Source organism: Macaca mulatta, chromosome 9 (genome assembly GCF_049350105.2).
Source record: "Macaca mulatta isolate MMU2019108-1 chromosome 9, T2T-MMU8v2.0, whole genome shotgun sequence".
In the NCBI taxonomy this organism is placed as follows: domain Eukaryota; kingdom Metazoa; phylum Chordata; class Mammalia; order Primates; family Cercopithecidae; genus Macaca; species Macaca mulatta.
The window spans coordinates 90,546,620-90,569,434 of NC_133414.1; the positions used below are offsets into that span (position 1 = coordinate 90,546,620).

General features: G+C 38.9%; 1 protein-coding gene across 8 annotated transcripts in view; it reads left to right on the forward strand.

The window, feature by feature from the left end:
* Positions 1–22,815, forward strand: part of FAM13C (family with sequence similarity 13 member C) — a 113,079-nt gene that overhangs the window by 80,060 nt on the left and 10,204 nt on the right. For all 8 annotated transcript variants that reach the window (XM_077946731.1, XM_077946733.1, XM_015147582.3 and 5 more), the window contains 4 exons: positions 9,805–10,015; positions 11,219–11,357; positions 15,729–15,810; positions 17,250–17,461. In XM_077946731.1, the coding sequence (XP_077802857.1) occupies positions 9,805–10,015; positions 11,219–11,357; positions 15,729–15,810; positions 17,250–17,461 (644 nt within the window). The remainder of the gene's footprint in view (positions 1–9,804; positions 10,016–11,218; positions 11,358–15,728; positions 15,811–17,249; positions 17,462–22,815) is intronic.

Consider the following 22,815-nt stretch of genomic DNA (forward strand, 5'->3'; position numbering starts at 1 on the left):
TTATTCTCATGCAGAATTGTGCATAATCTATAGGTCTCTTCCAAAGTTGAAGTTGATGTAGGTCAGAGTCAACCAGAACCTGACCTTTTCGCTCATATTTCCAGACACTGTCTACTTGACCAGAGTTTTCAATTAATTGGAAATGCATATTAAACTTACAGCTGTCTGAGATCCCTACTTTAAAATGAAAAATTAAAATATAAAGATGACACCTAAGAATCCCCACATTTGAAAAACTCCCTTGGTGATTCTGAAGTGCAAGGAGGTTCAGTAATACTTTATAGAACATGGTGCCAATCCAGGGGTGACATGAAATATGTTCCTGCTGCAGGTGCAATTTAGAAATAGATTTCTAGAATAGGAAAGCATTTCAGGTATCCTACTAGGAACATCTGGTTATCCATAAAACTTGATATTTCAGTCTATGTGGTGGCAACCCCAGATAGTCTTTGAAAGTCAGTGAGATCTTCATTCAACCTCAGGAGTACACAGAATTTCCAAATATCTTTTATAAACTTAATTCATTATGGGGTGTGTGTGTGTGTGTGTGTGTATGTGTGTGTGTTTGTGTGTGTGTATGAGACACACTGAGACTTCTAAAGCCTTCTAGAGCCTTTATATATATTCAGGATGTACCACCTAATGCTTTAACTTAAAAAATGGCTACTATTATGGAAAGTAGCACTTCATTTATTTGTCGTAAGTTGGTTCCCTTAAAATAGAGGTTTTTCAATTGGGGTCTATTTTTTGCCCCCCTTGAGGACATTTGGCAGTATCTAGAGACATAACTGGTTAATGAGGGGGTGGACTTTCCTGGCCTCTGGTGAGTAGAGGCCAGGAAAATCCTGAAATGCACATCCTGAAATGCAGAGGACCACCCCTCTCCCCCATCAAGGAATTATCTGGTCCAATAGTGCTGAATGGTCAATAGTGCTGAGGTTCAGAAACCTTTGCTTTAAAAGCTCTTAAGTGAATAACATCAACATTAGGTAACAATGACCTCTTTACTTGTATCAGGCATTAGTAGATGGACTGGGCATTAGTGGATGGATTTTCTTATTCTTTACAAGAACTCTATGATATAGTTTTCATTATCACCCCTAGATTAAAGATGGGGAAATCAACTTGGAGATGCAACTGCTGATATGGTTTGGCTGTGTCCCCACCAAAATGAATTCCCACGTGTTGTGGGAGGGACCCGGTGGGAGGTAAATGAATCATGGGGGCAGATCTTTCCCATGCTGTTCTCGTGATAGTGAATGTCGCATGAGGTCTGATGGTTTTCAAAAGGGGAGTTTCCCTGCACAAACTCTATTCTCTTGTCTGCCACCATGTGAGACAAGGCTTTCACCTTCTGCCGTTAATGTTAGACTTCCCCACCCACGTGGAGCTGTGAGTCCAATAAACCTCTTTCTTTTACAAATTGCCCAGTCTTGGATATGTCTTTATCAACAGCATGAAAGCAAACTAATACACTGGCTGAAGGGCCCAAAGCTGCTGAGTACAGGGTGGTTGGGTGGAAAATGGGGAAGTGGCAGCGGGGCCTTCCCCACTCTGACTCCATAGCCTAAACTCTTCATCACTATGCTATTTACCATCCAGCTTAAATGGTAAGTCCCCAAAGTTCTGATATTCTAGAATTTGGAATGAAGTATATAGCTGGTCTAAATACCCTCTATATAATTAACATATTTTGAAAGTCATTTTAAAAATCCATTCCTGACTTTGTCTTGGCAGACTAAAGAGACCTAGATTTGTAGTTGATTTATTTGCTACAGCCCCTCTGTTTCTGTAATTTTGCCTCCCCTGATTGAATCCATCTCTAGGTCCCTGTGCCTCTCTTGATGTATATTTACCTGAACTGCATAGTGTATTTCACATGGAGTCAAAAACTATATTTTATTTGTAAATATCAGCAGAGGTACTTTAGTTTTACAGAATGTCACCACTGGAAGAAATGGCAAACTATACAAGGGATCTCTACTATTTCTTACAGCAGCATGTGAATCTACAATGACCTCAATTTTAAAAAAACGAATTAATACCTGAAAATGGGAACAGGGGCATTTTATAAAATAAATATGAAATAATTATGCCTGTGGGATTGTTTTCCAAACCCTTGCTAGAGATGCACAGTATTTTCTTGGCTTTTTTGTCATATCAGTATACTCTATCAGAGCTCCCCAAATCCCATACCTGATTAAACTAATAGCTTGGTGCTTGTTATTTGTTAGGAGTAGCTGGCTTTGTTTTCTTTAATGGCATCACTTACTGGCCCACAGTGCAAGTCATCTGCCACTATTGAACCTCTGCTTCATGGTTTATGAGCTTGGTCTGTGGTTGCTTAGCATTTCACTCTGAAAAATGTTAACATCATCTGCAGACTCAGATTTATCATTCTGTGCTTCCTTTTCCATGCCATTTCTGAAATGTAAAATAAGATTAATCCAGTACCCATTTGCAAGGATTGGTACTGACATGTCCATCATAAAGACAGAAATTAATCTCTTCCCTTAGCTGCATATTGTTAGCTTTGCATCCTTTGCAAAACATGGCCCAATCATCATTCAGTTTTGTTTTAAAACAATCTTTGGCATGAAAATCATGCATAGACTTCTTGAAAACCCAGATATATTTTTCATATCAACTGTTGTTTAAAAATTTCTTCTTCCATGCCATTTCTGAAATGTAAAACAAGATTAATCCAGGATGCACTTGCAAGGATTAGAACTGAATTAATTTCTTAAAACATTAATTCAACTCTGCCCTTTGCAAAAGGCTCTGCCTTGCTCAGAAAGATAGTTCCTTGCAGAACTTCATATGCTACTTGGGTGATTTGGGACAGGTTATTTACTCTCTCATCCTCCTCAGTTCCTTTTGTTTAAAATGGGAAAAAGCATGCTATCTAATTCCTAGGATTGTTGTAAGAATGGCATGCTATAATACATATGAAGGTCTTAGCATTAAGACCTTATGGAGCAAATGCTCCATAAATGTCAGCTATCATTATGTTAAAAGCTGGGCATTCTTTCTGTACTCAGAACTCATGTCTCCTTTCCTCCAGTTGATAATGCTTACATTTGTCTTTGAATAGGTATTCTATCGTAATTTCTAACTACTTTCAGGGAGTGGAAATGACATTTCGTATTGTTCATTCCCTAGGTGCCCTCTAGAATCTTGCATATGATTGATATTACACTTATTCTCCTAAGCAAAAGGTATTTATAACAGCAATAATCTATAGAGCTGATGGCTGAATAAATACTACCTATTAAATTTGGAATTACATTTGTAACAGTAAAATCTGTCCTGTCCTAAACCTATGACATAACTTGGCCAGAAAAGTTATCTACTATTAATAATTTTTCTGTGATGCTTTTATAACCATCTTCATAAACTATGAAGAAAGGAACTTCGCATTAACCCCTTGTTTTCTAAGGAAATATTTCAAAATGTATAGATGACTGTAATTGTCTGAGGCTACTTCTCCAACGGCTTTATAGGAAGGAAATATCAGTCCTACAGCCCAAACTGCCAGGTAGTTATTTAATTTTTTTAATTCACTTTTTACATTAGACCAAGTACTGTGTTATTATACCTGATTATATTTGTCTTCAACTGTTTACAAATGAGAATTCTGAATTTGAAGAGACTCACCTGGTCAAGGATGTAACAACTGCCAACAAGTGGTATCACAGACCAAGCCCAAGCCTCTGACTCCAGAGCCTGGGCTTCTAACCGGTAGCCTATAGTCATTATAAAAAATATTAATAAACTTTATTTTTCAAAACAGTTTTAGGTTTACAAAAAAATTGAACATACAGAGAGTTCTCAATTACCACTTTTCCCCTGCACACAGGTTTCCTATATATTTTAGTCACTTTAAAAATCCTTTCTTTGGGTTATTTTAGTATCAGCTTTCCATGCATAGAAAGACTGCCTGGAAGTGAGCAGATGGCATGCCCAGAAGCTTGGTGTCTGACACTGCTCTGGATGGCTCCCAGGCCCAGGGCTAGGTAGACAACCTGTCCTGTCTCTTTGAGTTCCTTGAGAATCATACATTCCTGTGCCTCTATCTGGAGCTGCTGGTCCAACTTCCTTGAGTGAATTGGCTAATTCAGCCTAACTCATGACACTTGAGATGAATCATTCTTGACTACACTTTCTAATTGACTTGGATGAGCCTAGTAAAGTTATCGCCCACTTCGAAGGTTGGAATTTCCTTCAGTGGTCTTTCTGTTAGCTTTGTATATTCAATGTTCCCCAAATATTCTCCCTATAGCGCTTCTGCTCATAAATGAAAACTCCCATTTGAAAATAGCTTTTCTCATCTTAATAGCAGATTTTTATCAGCTGTACCAGTAAGGTGATCAACTATTCAAGAATCGACTAGAAGACCTGGAGAGTCAAGTAGGCTGAAAAATGATAAGCATCCAGCACCCAGCTCTCTCTGTATCCCTAGAGGGCACTTCTGAATCTTCCACACTATCATGGATGATTTCTCTTTCCCTAGCTCCACAGCTCAGGCAGAACCCTGGACCTGGGCAGGACATTGTTCAGCCTCATTGTTATCTGAGCAGTTGGCTCCATTTTGGTGACATAGGAAGAGTAATAGATGTTCTCAGAGATCAGAAGCTGTCCATTGGCCATTTGCCTTGGTTATTTCTCAAATTCAATGAGATTGAGAGAGATCAAATAATGCATCCCAGGTTATACCAGTGACAAAACTGGGACGAGAATCTGGGTCTTCCTGAGCCTGTGGCTCATGTTTTTATTCATTATGGCAAATTGCCTCTTGGGTCTGCAGGGTGACTGTCATGAAGCCCAGCCCTGTTTTCAGGGTGACATATTTCCCACCCCTCCAGCTCCCTAACACATCTAGTGGCCATCTGTAGAAACTGACACATAGGACTGCTTGGAGTGCTGACCTCCTCACTGCTCAGTCAGTCTCCCAAACTCAGAGTCCCTTCTCATCTGCCGTCATTCCCACCTGACATGATGATACCGCTTCTCCTTTCTCAGTGATCTCTAACCAAGGAAGCTCATCTATTTTCCTGGCCTTGGTTATTGGGATGACTTCAGGTTTACCCATGTTCTCTCCCCTCTAACCATATAGCTAACCCTTTAGTGCCTCAGGAACTCAAATGCAACATACCTAAAACTGAACCCATCATGTATCCATCAGATATTTTCTCTGTTGTTTTTCATCTTTGTTTTTGTGGTCCTCTTTGTGTGTGTGTGATGCTATTATCCTCCCGCTGTCTGTCCTGAGAGAGACTGGTTGAGAATGCTAAGGCCTGAACCTCATTAGAACCACGGACACACTTTTGGCTTATATAGCGTTTGAAACCAACAAAGGCTGACGTTTGGCATTTTGGAATGTCCCTGAATGCTATTTATGAGCCCACCATGATGGGAAATCCCAAGAGTGCAACTTTACAGATCTACACATCTCAGCACCCCATCTCAAGTGTTTGCAGATAGAGATTTACTTAGGTTTGGAATAGCTTTAAAAATTCACATTAGAAAGATATATTTTTAAATCTGACTAACTCTTTTAACCACTGTAATGTAGCATTTGCTTCTGCTTGGGGTTGCAGACTGAGCAGAAGGGGTCTTTTGGCCTTCACACACTGATGGTAACTACTTTTCTTCTCTATGTTCCCTTCTGCTCAGTGACTGGGCTGCCAGAAACACTCTGGCTTCCAGTGTCAGAGAAGTGGAGTCTTCTATATCAAGCATTGGTCAAACTCTCCCTGAATGGAGATAGCCTAGTTATGCAACCTTTCCTAGTGAATTTAAAATGGAGAGCATTTTACTACCAGCCTCATGTAGTTGTTATGAAGATTAAATACATGCAAAAAATCTCAGAATAAGATTGAGGAAACAGTGACTCACTTCATAAATATTAGATATGATGATTACTATATCTAATAACAATGTTTTTATAAATATTACATTTTTATAAATAGGGACTCAGAGTAGTGACAACATGTTAAGGGGTATATTTGTTCTTATTTTCCACAATAACCCTGCAGGGATTCCAAATGAGGTTGGTGTTCAGTAAGAGAAGACAATATTCAACTTTCTTATTTTCATAATAATATTTGTTAAAAATAATGGTTCTCATAGATACTGTGTTCAGTAGTTTCTATGCTTTATCCTAAGGTTTCACCAAATACTCTATACAAAGGATGCATGGGTGAATATTGTTACTTTTAGGAGGAATTAATTTTAATGTGTATTAGTTCTTAAAAATGTAACTAGTACATCAAATTAATGACTTCTTGGCCATTGCTTAGGATGAAGCTTAAATTTAAAAAATACTGTAGGTTGGAACATTTTTAAAAAAAATAAGTTTATCTAGATCTGGCAAAACTTTTGTAGGAGAATAATTTTATGTTCACTTAGTCATGTGAGGCAGGCACCATTATTCTCCCCGTTTAACAGATGAAGAAATTGAGGTATAAAAAGGTCCGACATCTCTAAACTCTCTTTAACCAGTGGTAGGCCTGGGATTCAAACTAACAGTCTTTGCTCACTATTATCTGCCACCAGGGTGCTTTCTCACTTCCCTTCTCATGAAAGTTTTATTTTCCCCCCAAATTTTAATATTAACTTATGTTTTCCTTTTTTATAAAATTAATCTGCATTTGTTACAAAAATTTTTAGAAAATACAAAGAAGAAGAATTTGTTTAATTAGGTAAAAACACTTAACACTTAATATGGGATCTGCCCTTTTAACAAAATTTTAAGCATAAGTAACAGCATTGTTACTACAGTCGTCTTCCCATATCCTAGGTCTCGCTTTCTGCATTTCAGGTGCCCACAGTACAGTACAATAAGTATTTTCAGAGAGATCACATTTACACAACTCTTATTACAGTATCTTGTTATAATTGTCCTATTTTAGTATTTGTTGTTAATCTCTTACTGTGTCTAATTTATGAATTAAACTTTATCAAAGCTCTCTCTATATAGGAAAAAACATAGTATATATAGGGTTTGATGCACTCTGTGGTTTCAGGCATCCACTGGGAGTCTTGGAACTTATCCCCTGCCGATAAGTGGTGACTACTGTATTGGCACAATGTTGTACAGAATGTCTCCTTTTATTTTTCTTATCACAGTCCTGTGAGGAAGACAGGCCAAACAATGAAACTGAGAGAGGTGGGCAAACTGGCTGGAGTCCCACAGAAAGTATAGGTGCACCAAACTCCTAACTCCCAGACCCTTTCCTCTAAAACATACTGCATTGCAGGATGAGCCCTGGCAAGATGCCCCTCCTTGGGGATAAAAAGTAATGTGCCCCTAGGGAACAAAAGTTCCACCTTAGTTCAATGTTGCCATCAGCTTCTCCCTACTGGGAAGTAGGCTCTGGAAGCAGTGGCCTGGACTCTTCCCAGAACAGCAGCAGCATTGGCTCTGAATCTACACTGGCCTCTTCTGAGCAAAGAGCTCAATAATTCTGTCTACACAAATACACACACATATGCATGAGTCAGCTGATTTAATTAAACCCCTTCTCAACTCAAATGGAGAGTTTGGACAAAGAACTGAGAGGCTACCAAATTACCAGTTTTTGACTGTATTGTTTTTCAATTGGTTGCTTTGGGATCTTTCTGGCTCACAGCTTCCTTCAATAGTGAATTGGAGGCAAGGAGGTTAGGATGTTAATTGGGCCACATGGTAAATTACGCAAATGCCCAAGGGAAAACAGATGCCATATAAATTGAGGTTTGCAATTACTGTTGCAATGCAGTTTTTTAAAAAGCCATTTGTAGTGATCTGTGATTCTACAAAGTTATATTTTAGGGCTCTATGGGTTCCAGAAACAGATCTTTCCCTGGCACTGCTTCACAGTCATGTGACTAGGATCCCAAGTATTTCCATTTTGGCATTATAAAACAGCAACCAAGAAGAGACCTTGTTAATTTTGACCCTGGGGCCACAACTGAGCTGAAGGGTTCAAGATCTCAGAACTTTTTCCATTTCAGCAAAAATTTGGTGGTCCCAGGTGCCTGCTAAGGATTATTTTCTTCCCCATTATTATTTCTGAAGATATTTCCAAGAAACTGGTAACATGAATAAAACACATTTCTTCTTAGAGCCTAGTGGTTTCAGAAAAGGATTTGATGAGGAACCCATACACCTGCTGGTGTATTTCAAAGGTGATATTATATGCTGTGAGTTATTGATTAGTAACTCTTATTCCGGTTACTCCTGAGGGCTGTTTCCAAACTGCAGAGTTTTCTGGGTAAATTATTCATGGCAAGGGTGTTGCCTGTAGTGATGTGTGTCAGTCACACCACTACACCTTGCCTTGGGCTGGAGGCACTGCCATTCGCCTCCCTCCAACTCTTTTGTCATCACATCAATTTCTGACTAGCCTCAGCCACTGACAGTGCTGTCAGTGAGCCTCAAAGGCAAAATAGGAGGCGTTATCCACCCTCCAGTCTACAGTCCACCAGGGGAGAAGCCAACTGAAAACACAAGAGGACCTAATCAGACCTTTGATGTTACACAAAGCAGATTGCATTTCAATCTTGAAATGCAATTCTAGAGAATAAGGAGTCACTTATTCTAGAGAATAAGGACTCACTCTAAATCTGATTAAGATTCATCTGGTACCAAATTGTGATAAGTGTTTATTTTGGACAAGCAGATCATCAGTGTTTTCTGATTCTGCTTATTCATCCAGAAAATCTTTTGTTTTCCACTTTTGTTAGAGAAGAAGTAGTAAGAGAAAGCCTTGGCTGGTCCTGACTTATCTGTTGAGAAAACTTGAGAAGGAGACTGGGCTGCTTCTTGAATAACTCTGTACAGAGTCCAGGGTGCAGAGCTCCTTCTTCTGGCTCCCTGACTCAGTTTCCTAATGATCTGATGCCCTGCTGCTGCGCCTCAGTCCCCTGCCCTTACTTCCATAGCAGAGGGGTACCTACCTTCTGGACTGACCGCAAGGCGGGGAACTAGCTTAAAAGGGGATTGGTTCTAGTGAGAATTCAGGGACAGAGATGGCTAGCTGGGGAGAGGATTTGGAGCAGGTTTTGTGTATGTTTTTTGTTTTTCCTGCAATAAAATGGTACATAAAGTTTTAGAGAAAAAAATAGAATTATTCCTGATTCTACCATGCTTTGCAGTTGCTACATAACCTTTGATCTTTTAGTGCATCTATTTGTACATATAAACGTGTGTGTTTATATAAAATGGGATGTTTTGTTTTAAAACTTGTGGTTCCCATTTAGCATATTCTGAACATCATTCCTTGTTGATAAGCAGAGTTCTCCATCATTTTTGATGACTGCTGAATAATTTTCTTTCTGGGGACTCCTCTCCCCTCTCTTCCTCTTGTTTTTCTTTTCTCTTTCTTCCTCCTACTCCATTCTCTCTCTTCCTTCACTGGTTGTTATTCCTTTTCTTCCTGATAATCTATAATCTTCTGCTCCAGCTCCATTTTATTGTTTTCATTTTATTGCTCTAACACTTTGTAATATACCCTCTGACTTATGCAAATAATGTGAAATAAAAAGAGGATTGTTTTGTAGTTTGGGATTGTATTGATTGTCTAACTCATACCAAACTTACTTGTTTTATTTGTTTTGTTAACAGCTTTGTAATATTTTCTGTCCAGGTTCTGTGACAATAAACATGACAATATTTTGAAAGCTTTTCATATCCCCAGAAGGAAGAAATGACAAAGAGGCAAGCCATTATAATGAATGCATATAATCTTTATTTAGGAACATGACAGTCTCAAGCCCTCTGTCATTTCTAAGTCTTGATGATTTGTCTCATTTGCCCAGACCCCTCACCAGTCCATAAAGATGGGCAGAATGAGGCCGACAGTGCACCAGAAGACCTCCAGTCTGTGGGGACCAGCAGGCTGCTCTATCACATCACCGACGGTGACAACCCACTGCTGTCACCACGATGCTCCATCTTCAGCCAAAGTCAGAGATTCAACTTAGACCCCGAGTCAGCCCCATCTCCACCCAGCACTCAGCAGTTTATGATGTAAGAAAACTGTTTTGTTATTGTCTTCGTTTCATACAGTTTTTCAAATATCACATTTATAAACTACAGTGAAGTATGACTGAAATAGCACAAATGTGCCTGCCTAACACAACTGCGTGACTGGAACAATAAATGACAAAAATCAGTGTACTTGCTAGTTGGGGATGCCATTGCAAGCCTTATACCTCAGGAAGAAATGGTCACGAGAGACAGGATAGCCCAGGGGCTCACATGTTTGAACATTTTTGGTGAAATGAACAGAATCTTAAATAAGTATATGTACATGCACATATCAGACATATCATTCTTGACGAACTCAATATTCTTTCCATGTCCAGTGGTAGCATCCATGGATGAGTTGTGAGAACACTTTGGAGATGTCCATCTACATTTCTTCTTAGATTCTAGAAAAGTGGTAGCTTACAATAGCTACCCTTGTCCAAATAATGTATGTGTGTGTGTGCATGTGTGTGTGTGTAATCAGATGCCTGCCCCCTACACATTCCACTTGGAATTTGCATTTGAGATTGAGGAACTGTGTGTTATTTATGTTTAAGTTCCACAAATAATTTTGATATACAGTTAAGATTAAGAATCCTCTGGCTAAAATTATGCCTGGAGAATCCCTGGTTTCTCCCTCAGAACTCATGCCATTTTTTCTTGATTTTATCTAACCCTGGGTCCATGAACTATCTATCGATGGACCTGAAAGAGTTAGTGAATTATTGATATTGCATGTAAAGTATGTGTTATGTGAGGGGGTGTATGCAATTTCTGGAGAAGGGGCACATCCTTTCATCATATTAAAAAAAGTCCTGTTATGTCAAGAAAAGTTAACCACTCATCTAAATCTTCCTTGAAAATGTTGGCAGGTGTGGCGTGTGCAACTTATTGAGGACAGGACCTCAACGGTGCGGTCTCTTTCGAGTCTTAAATTGGCCTCCTCTAAGCTTTACAAAATGCATTTCCTGGACTAATATTTTGACATTTTACACTAAAGTCCCAGGTAACGTCCACCCATAACAGAGTTTTGTGATAGGGAGTCTCCATTAATGAGCAGATGTTACCATGGTGGCCTCATCAAATAATGAACTTCCCTCTGGATTTCTCTGACAATCCAGGAATTTTGGCTTGTAGATCAACAGAACTGTTTACTGGAAGCCCACTGTTTTTGATACTCCTTCCTCCCTGTAATCACTGCAGGCCGCGGAGTTCTTCACGCTGCAGCTGTGGAGATGGCAAGGAGCCACAGACCATCACCCAGCTCACCAAGCACATCCAGAGCCTCAAGCGGAAAATTCGGAAATTTGAAGAAAAATTTGAACAAGAAAAGAAATACCGGGTAAGGACTCTGGGGTTTGACATAGGAGCGGACTGGTCAGAGGTGTGTGGATTCTCCTCAGCCTCTGTCCTTCCTTTCTGGGTACCCTTCTTTGCCAGGGGACAGTTGTGTTCCCATGGGCCAACCTGGACCTATCATAGAGTCTTCATCTTCTATCTATCTTGTTCTCACCTGCTGTCACTTGATCTCTGCTAGGATATTTTCTAGTCATGGATTACAACTATTATTTCCAATCTTATTTGATTATTGATCTTGCCTTTTTTTTCTGAGGAACAAAATTTGGAAGGCTTTTGAAATATAGTGTGGTTTTTTGTTTTTTTGTTTGTTTGTTTGTTTGTTTGTTTGTTTACTTTTTCTCAATTGCATTTTGATAAGAACTTATTAAAGACCCAAGGGAGGAATCTACAATTGTGGAACAGAATGAGGTAGAGATGGTTTCTTTGACATTAAAGTATTTCCTCGTTGGTGAATGAGGACCTCTCAAATGACATCTGTTCAGGCCACTCATAAGAACCAACCCTAAGCCATCCTTTCCCCATCAGAGAGACACTAGTTTTCATGCTAGTACTGCAGTGCAGCAAATATCAGCCTCCTTTCTTTTTATGTAAGAAACAATAGGGTTATAGGTAAGTGTCTTGATGGTCAGTGTTGCTTTTATTTTCTCCAGTGGTGACCATGGCATAGAGAAAATCATAACCACGGAGAATTGGACAAAGATATTGGGTCTTTGGCAGAGAGCCCAGAACAGCTTGTTATTAGAATAAAAGAGAACAGGGAATAATCTCTCATACATCTTGAAATATTTAAATGTTCACTAAACACTTGGTACAGAGGCCATTGGAAAGTTCTTGTGAGTATAGAGTAAGTTCTGGGGAGGGAGGTGAGAGTGGGTAATATTTCACTCTTCCATTCTTCCTGTCTTGTTTCCCACAGTGGCCTCAAATTCACTGAAGGAGGAGTTTTAAGGAGCAGATTTTAGCTTTGTAGAAATGGGGGGAAAATCAGATTGGCTTTCAAGGCAACCTTAGGATGTTGAAGATTATCTTCCCCAGAGTCAGGCAGTCACAGCTATTTATTGTCTTTTATAGAGCAGAAGGGAGCTCAACACATCATTAGTCCAGGATTTTATTTTACAGACAATGAAACTGACACCTGATGGAAATGACTTGCCTAAGATAGTTGTGTTCTATCAAGTCACAACTTGGGTCAGTGGATTACAGATGAGTAGGTTTTGCAATAGAATATAAGTAAAATTTTTAAGTGTCTGCATTTTAAAAGCTCCAGATATCCTGAGAGAAGCTGATTTCACCTGTTTGCTGCTGGGGTGTTATTGGATCTATGATATTCTCATATTGGAAAATACAGAGTAACAACCAGAGGCTCCATTCCCAGCACCCGTTAACACATCTTATCTGGCAGTTCTTGATTCAGACTATTTTGGATTTGAATCCAGCACAGCTACTTTTATAGGACTCTGTGATTTTGGACTTGTTATCTTTCTGAGTCACAGTTTGGCCATTTGTAAAATGGAGTATTAGGTAGTGACTTCTTAAGTTTGTAAGTAGTAAATAAGGAAGTACATACATAATGCTTATTACAGTGTTTGGTACAAAGGGAGTAAATGGTCCTAGATAACACTAACTTTTTAATCTATGAGTTACATATTTAAATAGGCTACTCCATGGCAGTCTCTGCCTTGTCAGAAAATAAAGGAAAACTGTACATGTTAATTTTCCACTGGAGTTTTCTATCCACAGTCACAGATCTTGGATGCTTATTTTGGAAGAGAATTCCACCTGGAAACATCTCCTGCCTTTATCTAGAGTTTTCTGAAGCTAGAGCACACATGCACATGCATGAACATGCACACACACACATACACACACAAACATATACTTAAATACACTTATGGAAGGACAGATCAGGGAGCAGTAGGGGAAGGAGGCTCCTTGGTCACCGCTGCTTCAGTGTGTATAAAAGTCTTTGTTATAATCAGAACCTCACATGTCTCAGGAAACCCCTTTCCTTCCTGTCAGGGCCAGGCTGTGCTTAGAGGTTTGACATGTCAATGGGCTTTAACCGTTGCTGTATGTAAGGCTCCCCTTCCTGGCAGTCTGACTGTGGAATTCATAGCACCCACTGCTAATTTTTGAATCTGGGCTCCTGCTGGGCCTCTGTGCTTTTCTAATACCCATGTATCACGTATATCTTTCCATCTCTGTTTACTGTAACCATTTTACACACCTACCCCAAATTCTCTACATCTCTACATCTGATTTTGCATTTGATTATTGGACTCTTGGGCTAAGAAAAGGCTGCGTCAGCCAGATGTCTACTTTCAGTGGAATCAGGGAATGTTAGAATTGGAAAGAATCAGTGAGTCTTTTGTCTTATCTGACAACTGAAGAAACTGAGGCCCAGAAAGGGGAAGTGAGTTTCCCAGAATCACACAGCAAAGAATAGTTCTAGCCAGAACAGCAACTGAGGTCTTTTTATAACCCTCCCAGTAATGTTTCTAATGTGTCTTTTTGAACCATCTTTGGCAGATCACAAATCTCATACAATGGCACTTAGGAGGTCAATTTTAATTGCATTGAACAAAACCTAAACCTATGTAATTTCTGGGTGTTATGGCCTTTTGAATCAGAATATTTCACTTAAGAAGTTAAGTCTTGAAGATCTACAGCTTGTATATGGGAACTTTTCATGTGATTTGAGAGCTGCTATCCATGTGAGCTTGATTTAACCCTTTTAACAGCTTCTTCAAGGGTAGGGAAGTAAATTCATTTCAGAAACTGATTTCAGGCTTTAAATTATTTTGTCCAAAATTTAGCCTTAAATTTCTCCTAAGTTCTATGCACCATAGTGAAAACTTATTTCTTTTGCAGTCACTGGCTTAAAGCCTTAGTATTTTTTTGTGTGTGTTTGTTTTTACCATATTTCAAAAGATAGAAATAACTGTGTGGAACAGATCCAGTGAAGCATTGTTCAACAAGATGTGTTCTCAGATCAGAGTGGAGAATTTTCTGAGGATTTTGAGAAATCAAATGTAAAACACTGGCTTTCCATGTAACCAGACTGCTACCCAAACCAAAGTACTAGACAATACAGTGCATCATTCTAGCAAACCACAGACAGGACTAGGCTGAGCAGTTTTAGAGAGGTGGGGATTGATGGCCACGTGTCACTGTCCATGGTCCTGAAACCAGCTTTTTTTTTTTTTTTCTCCCACCCCTTCCCCAACCCCCTGCCATCCCTCAGGGAAACCAGTTTCCTATTCAAGTTCTTCCAGGAAAGAATCATTGTCAATCTTCTTTTCTATTTTAATCTTAAAATGTATGGTTTTTAAATCACTCTAGAACTGACAGAATCATGCCTTGTGTTTTACAATGAGCATACCTAGACTCATGTACATGTGATGATCCTGTCACACAGTAGTTTTTTCCTTTGAGTTTGAAAAATCTCCTATCTTCCTATGCCTTCCTCTCACCAACATCCTGCCATTGTTACATGGATTTAGTGGATCCTTAAAGAAAAAATGACAGCCCCTAGATTTGGTCATTAACAATGCACATATTTCAGGCTATTATGTTTATGATCATGTCATCTTAAGCTTATTTTATAGTTCCTTGTAAATCCTTAATTTAAAGTAACCATTAATTTTCTTGAGCCTGCATGTAAGTTACTATGGTAGCCTTGACTTGTTTAAGAACAGTTTTTACTGATCTGTGGGGGTAGAGGGACAGTATGTTTGGCTACCACTAGTGAAGGTGTTAGAAATCTGCATATCCCCCTAACAGACTGACTTCTCAGGAATACTGTCAGGTTTTAGAGATTCTGGGGTCTCCTTTCTTTAGCTTAGAGGATATAACTGGTAAGAGCTAAATCTTCCAGTTTTTCAGTATTCTCCCACAGGTTATGGTCATAAGCATGTGTGTGAGCCACAAGCAAGGTAGTAAGTACTGGTTTGTATCAGTGCAATCATCTGCAGTGCTACAGAAAATGGCCTGGCAATGGGGTATATATGGGCTGTGGGTAACCTGCAAGGTGATTGACAGCTTGACGGCAGGGGCACTGGCACGGCCAGGACTATGAAAAATATTAAGTGACCAGGCACATTTAGAAATAATGCCCATAGCAATGATTAAAGAGTAGAGGAGGTCAAGAATATTTACTGTTTTCTAGAGGTAACTTCATCAGAAGCAACTCCATCAGAAATTTCACACCCGAATTTCTCTCCCAGCTTTATATATTCCTAAACTATCTTTGTATGGCTCAGGTGTTTACACATTTTGTTTTTCCTTTTCTTTTTCTTCCCCACCCTCTCCCTCCTTCCCTCCCTCCCACCCCCACTTTTCCTTCCCTTGGTAGCCTTCGCATGGTGACAAGACTTCTAATCCTGAAGTCCTGAAATGGATGAATGATTTGGCTAAAGGTCGTAAACAGCTCAAAGGTAAATGCCAGTCAAAGGTCTTTTTTTTCTCATAAAGGAAGCAGTTAAACTAGTGATAATGTGCTCCAGAGAATTTTAGATTCATTTCTACCTGTGCCCTCTTGCACCTTGTTTCCTGCTTAGACTGTAGCTCCCTTTTGAAATAAAGCATCCTGTATCTCTGTCATTGTTTGGCCCCATGTAATAAACCTCCTTACAAAGAAACTGAGGACCTCCAGACTCCCAAGTGGAATGATTCACTTCAATGCCAGGAACATTTTAACATGTGGAGCACTAACCTCCCTAGGTTATGGGATTGTTGGATGTTAGAAACAGAAGAGGTCTGAGAAATCATTTACTCCACACACTTCAGTGCATGGATGAGGACATTTATGCTCATAGAGAGGGGAGGGTAACAGAGCTGGAAGGTGGTGGGCCAGGTGTAGAATGTGGTTCTCCTGCCGTATGGGCTAGTGTCCTTTTTCTGTCTTTCTCTGGAGATGGTGGTGAGAGTATTAACTCTAAAATCCATTTAAAAGAGACTTGTTATTTACCAATAAAAAATTATTTTCTTCCTCTCTCCACACTCTAACTTTAATACTTAGAGACATGGGAGTTTTTCCAAATTTCTGGAAGGAGAGTGACTAAAAAGAACTAGAAGGGAATATTAATTCAGTGGTATTAAACTGTAAATTTGTGGCAAGTTTATACAATATGTAATGTTTAAACATCAAGACAAAGTCTAACTAGGAAACAAACATCAAACAAAGAAAATGAGCTATGTAATTGAGAAATAAATATAAATGCCTCATTCAAACAACCAGTACCCTTGCATACTCTAAAATGTAATTCCTTGATAAGTCTCAGGGGGCTTTTTTTATTTTAAATTATCTAGGTTTATATAAAGCCATATTGTAATAATTCCTGAATCTTAAAAGCTACCATAAGAAAAAATAGCAAAATCTGTCAAGTTGGGGCTGACATTCCCATCTACCCTTTCCCACTCCCTCCTGTATTTCCTTGGGTGTCTACATGTATAATGTCTTGCAGAATTACTTGCATTTCCACAGGGGCTCTTGATGAACCCACAACTTCAAAATATAAGTACATAAATCTTTGGGTGTGGAATTTCAGGTGCTACAGTACATGGCAGGTGGGGCCAGGTGCCACTGGTTTTCCTGCAAACTCTTCCTCCTCTGAAATCTAAACCACTGTGCTACTGCCATACATATCCTCCACCTCCATGAGATCCTAGCCTCTAGAGCCCTGTTTTCACACCTGATTGGGAGCCTATGCTAGTGGCTCTGCTTATAAGGGTTGCCATTGCCCTATGGAAAGCCATCATTAGTGTTCATTTCTACAGATTTGGCATCAGGGGAAGGAATTCCTGAAAGGCTCTCTGTTCTTATTAGGGCTAGTGGGTTCTCTTTGCTTATGGTAACTTACAGCTTTTCTCTTAGAACTAAAGCTAAAGCTGTCAGAAGAACAAGGGAGTGCTCCTAAAGGTCAACCTAGAAACCTGTCCTGTGAGCAACCCACAGTCCCCAGAGAAAATGGGAAGCCGGAAGCTGCGGGCCTGGAGCCAAGCTCCTCTGGAGAAGAGACTCCAGATGCTGTTTTGACATGCCTGAAGGAGAAAAGAGAGCAACTTCCTCCCCAGGAGGATTCTAAGGTACATCACCATGTCTTGTTATATAGAGGGCCCCTATAGTTCACACAGTGCTGGTGAGATCATCCAATTTATCAGAGCACTTTGTCATTACATAGACATTTTTATTAGCCTGGCTCCAGAATTTCAGATGAGTTCCTGATAGGTTACTGGCCATGAGCAGTAGTGCCACATGATGCCAGGCTAAGCCACCATTCTGGAGGTTATAGTGTTGTGTATTGATAGGAAGTAAATGGCAAGGACACCAGGGTATATCATATCCCTTTCTCTCCAACTCTCCGCACCCCAAAATTAGCAAATGAACCCAAGACTAAGAAATAAGCATATTGCCTGAAAGGAAAGGACTCCAGTTACAGCCCCTTTCTTCATGTCTTGTTAAAAATAATAAAGCAGGGATGATCTATAAATAGTAAGAAAAATTGTTTGGTGTTTATATAATAAGAATAGAGAGGTAGGGTTTCTTAGGAGTGTTAAGTTGAAATGCAAGTCTTCAGCTTTGGATATCTTAGTTTTGAAGTCTCTGTGAGGCATCTAGATAGAGTTGTCAGGCATTTGAATATATGAGCGTGGAGTTCAAAGAAAAGATTTATTATATTTTACAAAGAAGAAAAGACTGATTAGTATTTACCTGGTTAATCTCTCCTTGTCGTGCATATCTATGCTTCCATTTCAATTATGCCAGGGAAGCTTTCTTGTAGTCCCCTGTCTCAACTCTAAGACTGGTGTGATTGACTTTCAGTTCTCGAATAAGAGATGTAACTACCCTATCACAGCTCTATCTTGTAGGCCATTTACTGTTTCTTGTACTACACCTTGAACTTCTTACATGGAAGTACTATTTATAGGTCATGACCCCTCCTTTTCTGTACATAGTAGGTATTGAATAAATGTTTGCTGAGTGAATGGAAAAATGAGCAGATGAATGAACAAACTAGCATATTTAATTTTCAAATGAAGTCTTCTTGAGGAGAATGCTGCCTTTCCCTGTTCTATTGTGTATTACCTGGTATTAATCATAAAGTGACAACATATTCCAAATCTCAAAAGGCTCAAAATATGCCCCTGGATTAGTCATTTACATAAGGACTTGTGATCTACAAGTAGAAATGGACCTGTGACCACATCTTTCTTTATGAAATACCTTTAGTCTTAAAACAACAACAACAAATACATGTTGTGAGGAGTGAAGAGAAGGTTTTCATCCACTCAGCCATCCTATCCCTGAGCCCACCAAGATTCTACTTCTGTGATAGTTAGTGGGTAACTTTTGCATATATATACAGAAACTCTCAGGTACATCTGTGGTTTTCCATCCTTCAGTGCTTCTGAAGGTCTTTCCAGTATTTTAAAGTCACTTTGACCGTATCTATTAAAGCATCTTGGTCAATGTCTAAATCTATGTTCTACTCAATTAACAAGGGTAGTAAGAGGAGAGATGGGATTGATATAGTAGACTTAGAACAGGACTCAGCACTTGAACCAGCCACTTTCTAACCATGGGCACTTGGCAAGTGAACTGATTCTCCGAGATTCAATTTCCTCATCTGTAAAATACAGGTAATACCTACTTATATAATTATCATGACAATAAGTGAGAAACCTACTGACTGGTGGACAATAGTTCATTTGAAAAAGATGTAAATGCCAATTATGTGTTGTGAAGTAGAATAGATGCTAGATATAAAAAATAAAAAATATATAGAAGTCATGGGGGGTCAATGCCCTCATGTAGTTCATGTTGTCCTGGGAGTGGGGATACAAGATATAAACAACTCAATAAAAAGAAATCATTAAAAATGTTGATAAGTACTATGCAGGATATTTAACAGGTGATATGATAGAAAATAATGGGTATAGTTTCTACTTTAGATAAAGCGATTAGGAAGGCCAAGAGGTGACATTTAAAGAAGAATCAGCAGGTCAAAGGGAGCAGCAGAAAACATTCTCAACAGATGGAATTGCAGGTATGAAGGCCGTGATGAAAGGAAGACCTTGTTGTTCACTTTGAATTCTCGGGGTTGAGGGTTGGAGAACAGGATGGCATGATATCAAGTCAGAAAGACAGATTAGAACCCATCACACAGAACCTTTAAAACTGTGGGAAGTATTGGGAAGTTGTTGAATGGTTGAGAGCAGAAAAGTGACATGACATGATTACATTTAATAGATCTGTCTGCTTGCTAAGTGGAGGATATATCACAGGGAAAAGAATGAAAAGGGTAGATGGAATGGGTGGCTTGGATTAGCATGGTGGCCTTGGAGAGGGAAAGAAGTGGACACAATCAAAGTATATTTTGAAAGTAGAATCAAAAGGACATGTTGAAGCATTAGATGGGAGGAAATGAAGGCAAAGAAGAATCTGGGATGATGCATGCTTAGTAAGTACAAAACACTGTGAAACCTCTAAGTCTACAAGTGCTCATCCTCAGATAGAGGACAGGAAAGCAGATTGCCTGAGGAAGGTTAGTAGTGGAATTATGTGCCAGGAGCTGTTTTCTACTCACAGAAAAGCATTTACTGATACAGAGAAAACTAGAAGAGCACACTGGGGTTGTAGATAAAAATATAACATAAATGATTAGTTTGGGATATTTTACATTTAATATCTTTCAGGAATAGGGTGACCAATCGTCCCAGTTTGCCCAAGACTTTTTTGCTTTTAGCACTGAAAATCCCATGTCCTGGGAAATGCCTCAGTCCTGGACAAACTGGGATGGTTGGTCATCTTACTGAGACATGTAAATCAAATAGACATACGCAAATGAGAGTCAGAAGATCAGAGAAAAATCTCCTCATGCATGGATGTCACCTAGTATAAATGCCAATCATTTCTATTATTTTTAATGACCTATTGATTTAATAAGTGTCAGAAGCCCGCTCAAATATAACTATAATATAGCTCTTCAGTAGGCTAAAGTTAGGCCCTTTAAACAGAGAGCATCTGTAATAGAAAATGTAAATACATAAAGCTGAGTATTGGTACTGAGAAAGCTTACTATAGTAAACCATGTAGTAGCTAGTCAGTCACTATACTCAGTGTGAATCCAGAGGCTACAGCATAACCAAAGAGAAAACTTTGTATTCCCATACAGCTAGTGTTATTTCTAACTCCTCAATGAGCTCAGTAGCATTTCAGATCATCTCATTAGGTCCCGTTTCTTTAAACTCAAAGAGACATATGACTTTCATCTGAGGTCCTTGCCTTATTGCTGAAAATGCATTAAATATTAAAATTTCAAGATAAAGAATGACATCTTTTCTAGAGAGACTTTATTATGACTCTTTCCATAATTTCTGCATTTGGCATTTAGTCACAGACCATACTAAGGCTGATAAATCCTATAGCATTGCCTTGTTGGTTCAGATACTGCCAGTGAGTAATTTTCTTCCTGTTTTATCTGTGGATGATTTTTAGAGATAATCACTTCTGGGTTACAGGACATGGCTGTACACTGGAAATGAATGAGTCATCCCTTGAGCTGAACTGTAGTGCCTATGTATGTCTTTAATGTCCTTTTCCTTTGGAAATACTGAACTGGTGCTGGCATATATATCAATATTGACCTTTCTAAGAACTGTAGGTGGTGTCAGGTGCACAGCTCAAATTACCAAGGGGATGAGTAATGACAGTTACTTCTTCTGGCCTCTCATCAACTGTATCATCTCTGAGGATGAAAGCAGATTTTTAGAAAGTATACATTTTATCTTGAAAAAATCAATACAAAATTAATAACTTATTAGCAGGTTGTTGTTAGTTGGAAAGAGAGTAGACTTAAAGGGCATGAAAAGGAAGATCCCATCAAACTTTCTGCTTTCCTATTTATCCTTCTTTTTTAAAAAAATAATTTATTGAATAGGTAATACTTTCTCACATAGTTCAAAAAGAAAATATATAACAGAAAATGGTAAAAAGACTACTTCCAAAACCAACTGCCATCTCCAGCTCCGAGATCTCCCACCCCCAGCAGGTAACTATTGTTATTAATGTCTTATGTGTCTTTTTTGGAGTTTCTATGTAAAACATATACAAGAAATTATCAATATACATTCCTTTTTTTTTTTTTTTTTTTTTTAATAGAGACAGAGTGTCACTTTATCATTCAGGCTGGAGTACAGTGGCACAACCATAGCTCACTGCAGCCATAACTCCAGAGCTCAAGTGATCTTCCCACCTTGGCCTCTCATGTAGCTGGGACTACAGGTGTGCAACACCATGCCTGGTTGATTATTTTAATTTTTTGTAGAGATGAGCTCTCACTTTTGCCCAGGCTGGTCTAAAATTCTTGGCCTTAAGGCATGCTCCCACCTCAGCCTCCCAAAGTGCTGGGATTACAGAAGTGAGCTACCATGCCTGGCCCCAATATATATCTTAACTTGCCTCTGTTAGACAAAAGGGAGCAGTCCATACAATTATGCATCCTTTTTACTTTGTATATTCTGGATAGCTTTTTATATCAAGACATAGCTTATCATTCTCTTTTATTTTTTAAAAAAATATTCAATAGCACTGTGATATTCTTTTTTATTAATGGATAGCATTGACATTAATATCAAGTCAACTAGTTTGATAGCTCAAATAACATTTGGTATATGTGTTATTAATCCAGAAACATTTACATATAAAACTTATTAAAAGTGATCATCATTATGCATATGAGGAAACTGAGGTTCAAATATTACATCTTTGTAATGTTAAAAACAGTTTATAAGTTTTGAAGCTGGTTATCTGAACTCATGTCCTCTGGTTTCAAGACAAATATTAACCTTCAATTCCCGGCTTGGACATCTAAATTGACCAAAACATTATCTTTAGCAATTGCTTTCTATGATAATATCCAGTACTGACTTTCCATCTTGTTTGACTGTTTAATTTAAACAGTCAGACTTGCTTACATATAGTGCCTCCCTCAATAAGGCGATGGGGATACTTAGACAGGAAAATCTTGGCAGGACTTGAGTCCCTAAAGCTAAGAAGCATGATTTCTATTGCTCACTGTCCAGAGAAGAGAATGTCAGTTTTATTTCTCTCCTTAAGAGAGATCTCATTTATGGGGATAATTGTAATGACTTAATTTATAAATTTCTGTGGCTTACTGTGCAGGAATACATGGCACCAGTCCCATGGGGGAAAGGAAAACAAGGTGGTAGAAGTGCTGAAGCTATGGCAGCTTTTTCCTAAACAACTTTCTGACCAGGACCCAGAAACAAACTAATTTGGACTGACCCTCAGTAGCAGTTATGTCTCTTGGAAAGCCAGTTTATTTCCAGACCTTGATGATTCAAATAATCACTGATAGGGGGCCAGGAGTTTTCATATGGCAAAGTTGCCAAGCTATAAACAAATCATATCAAATTTT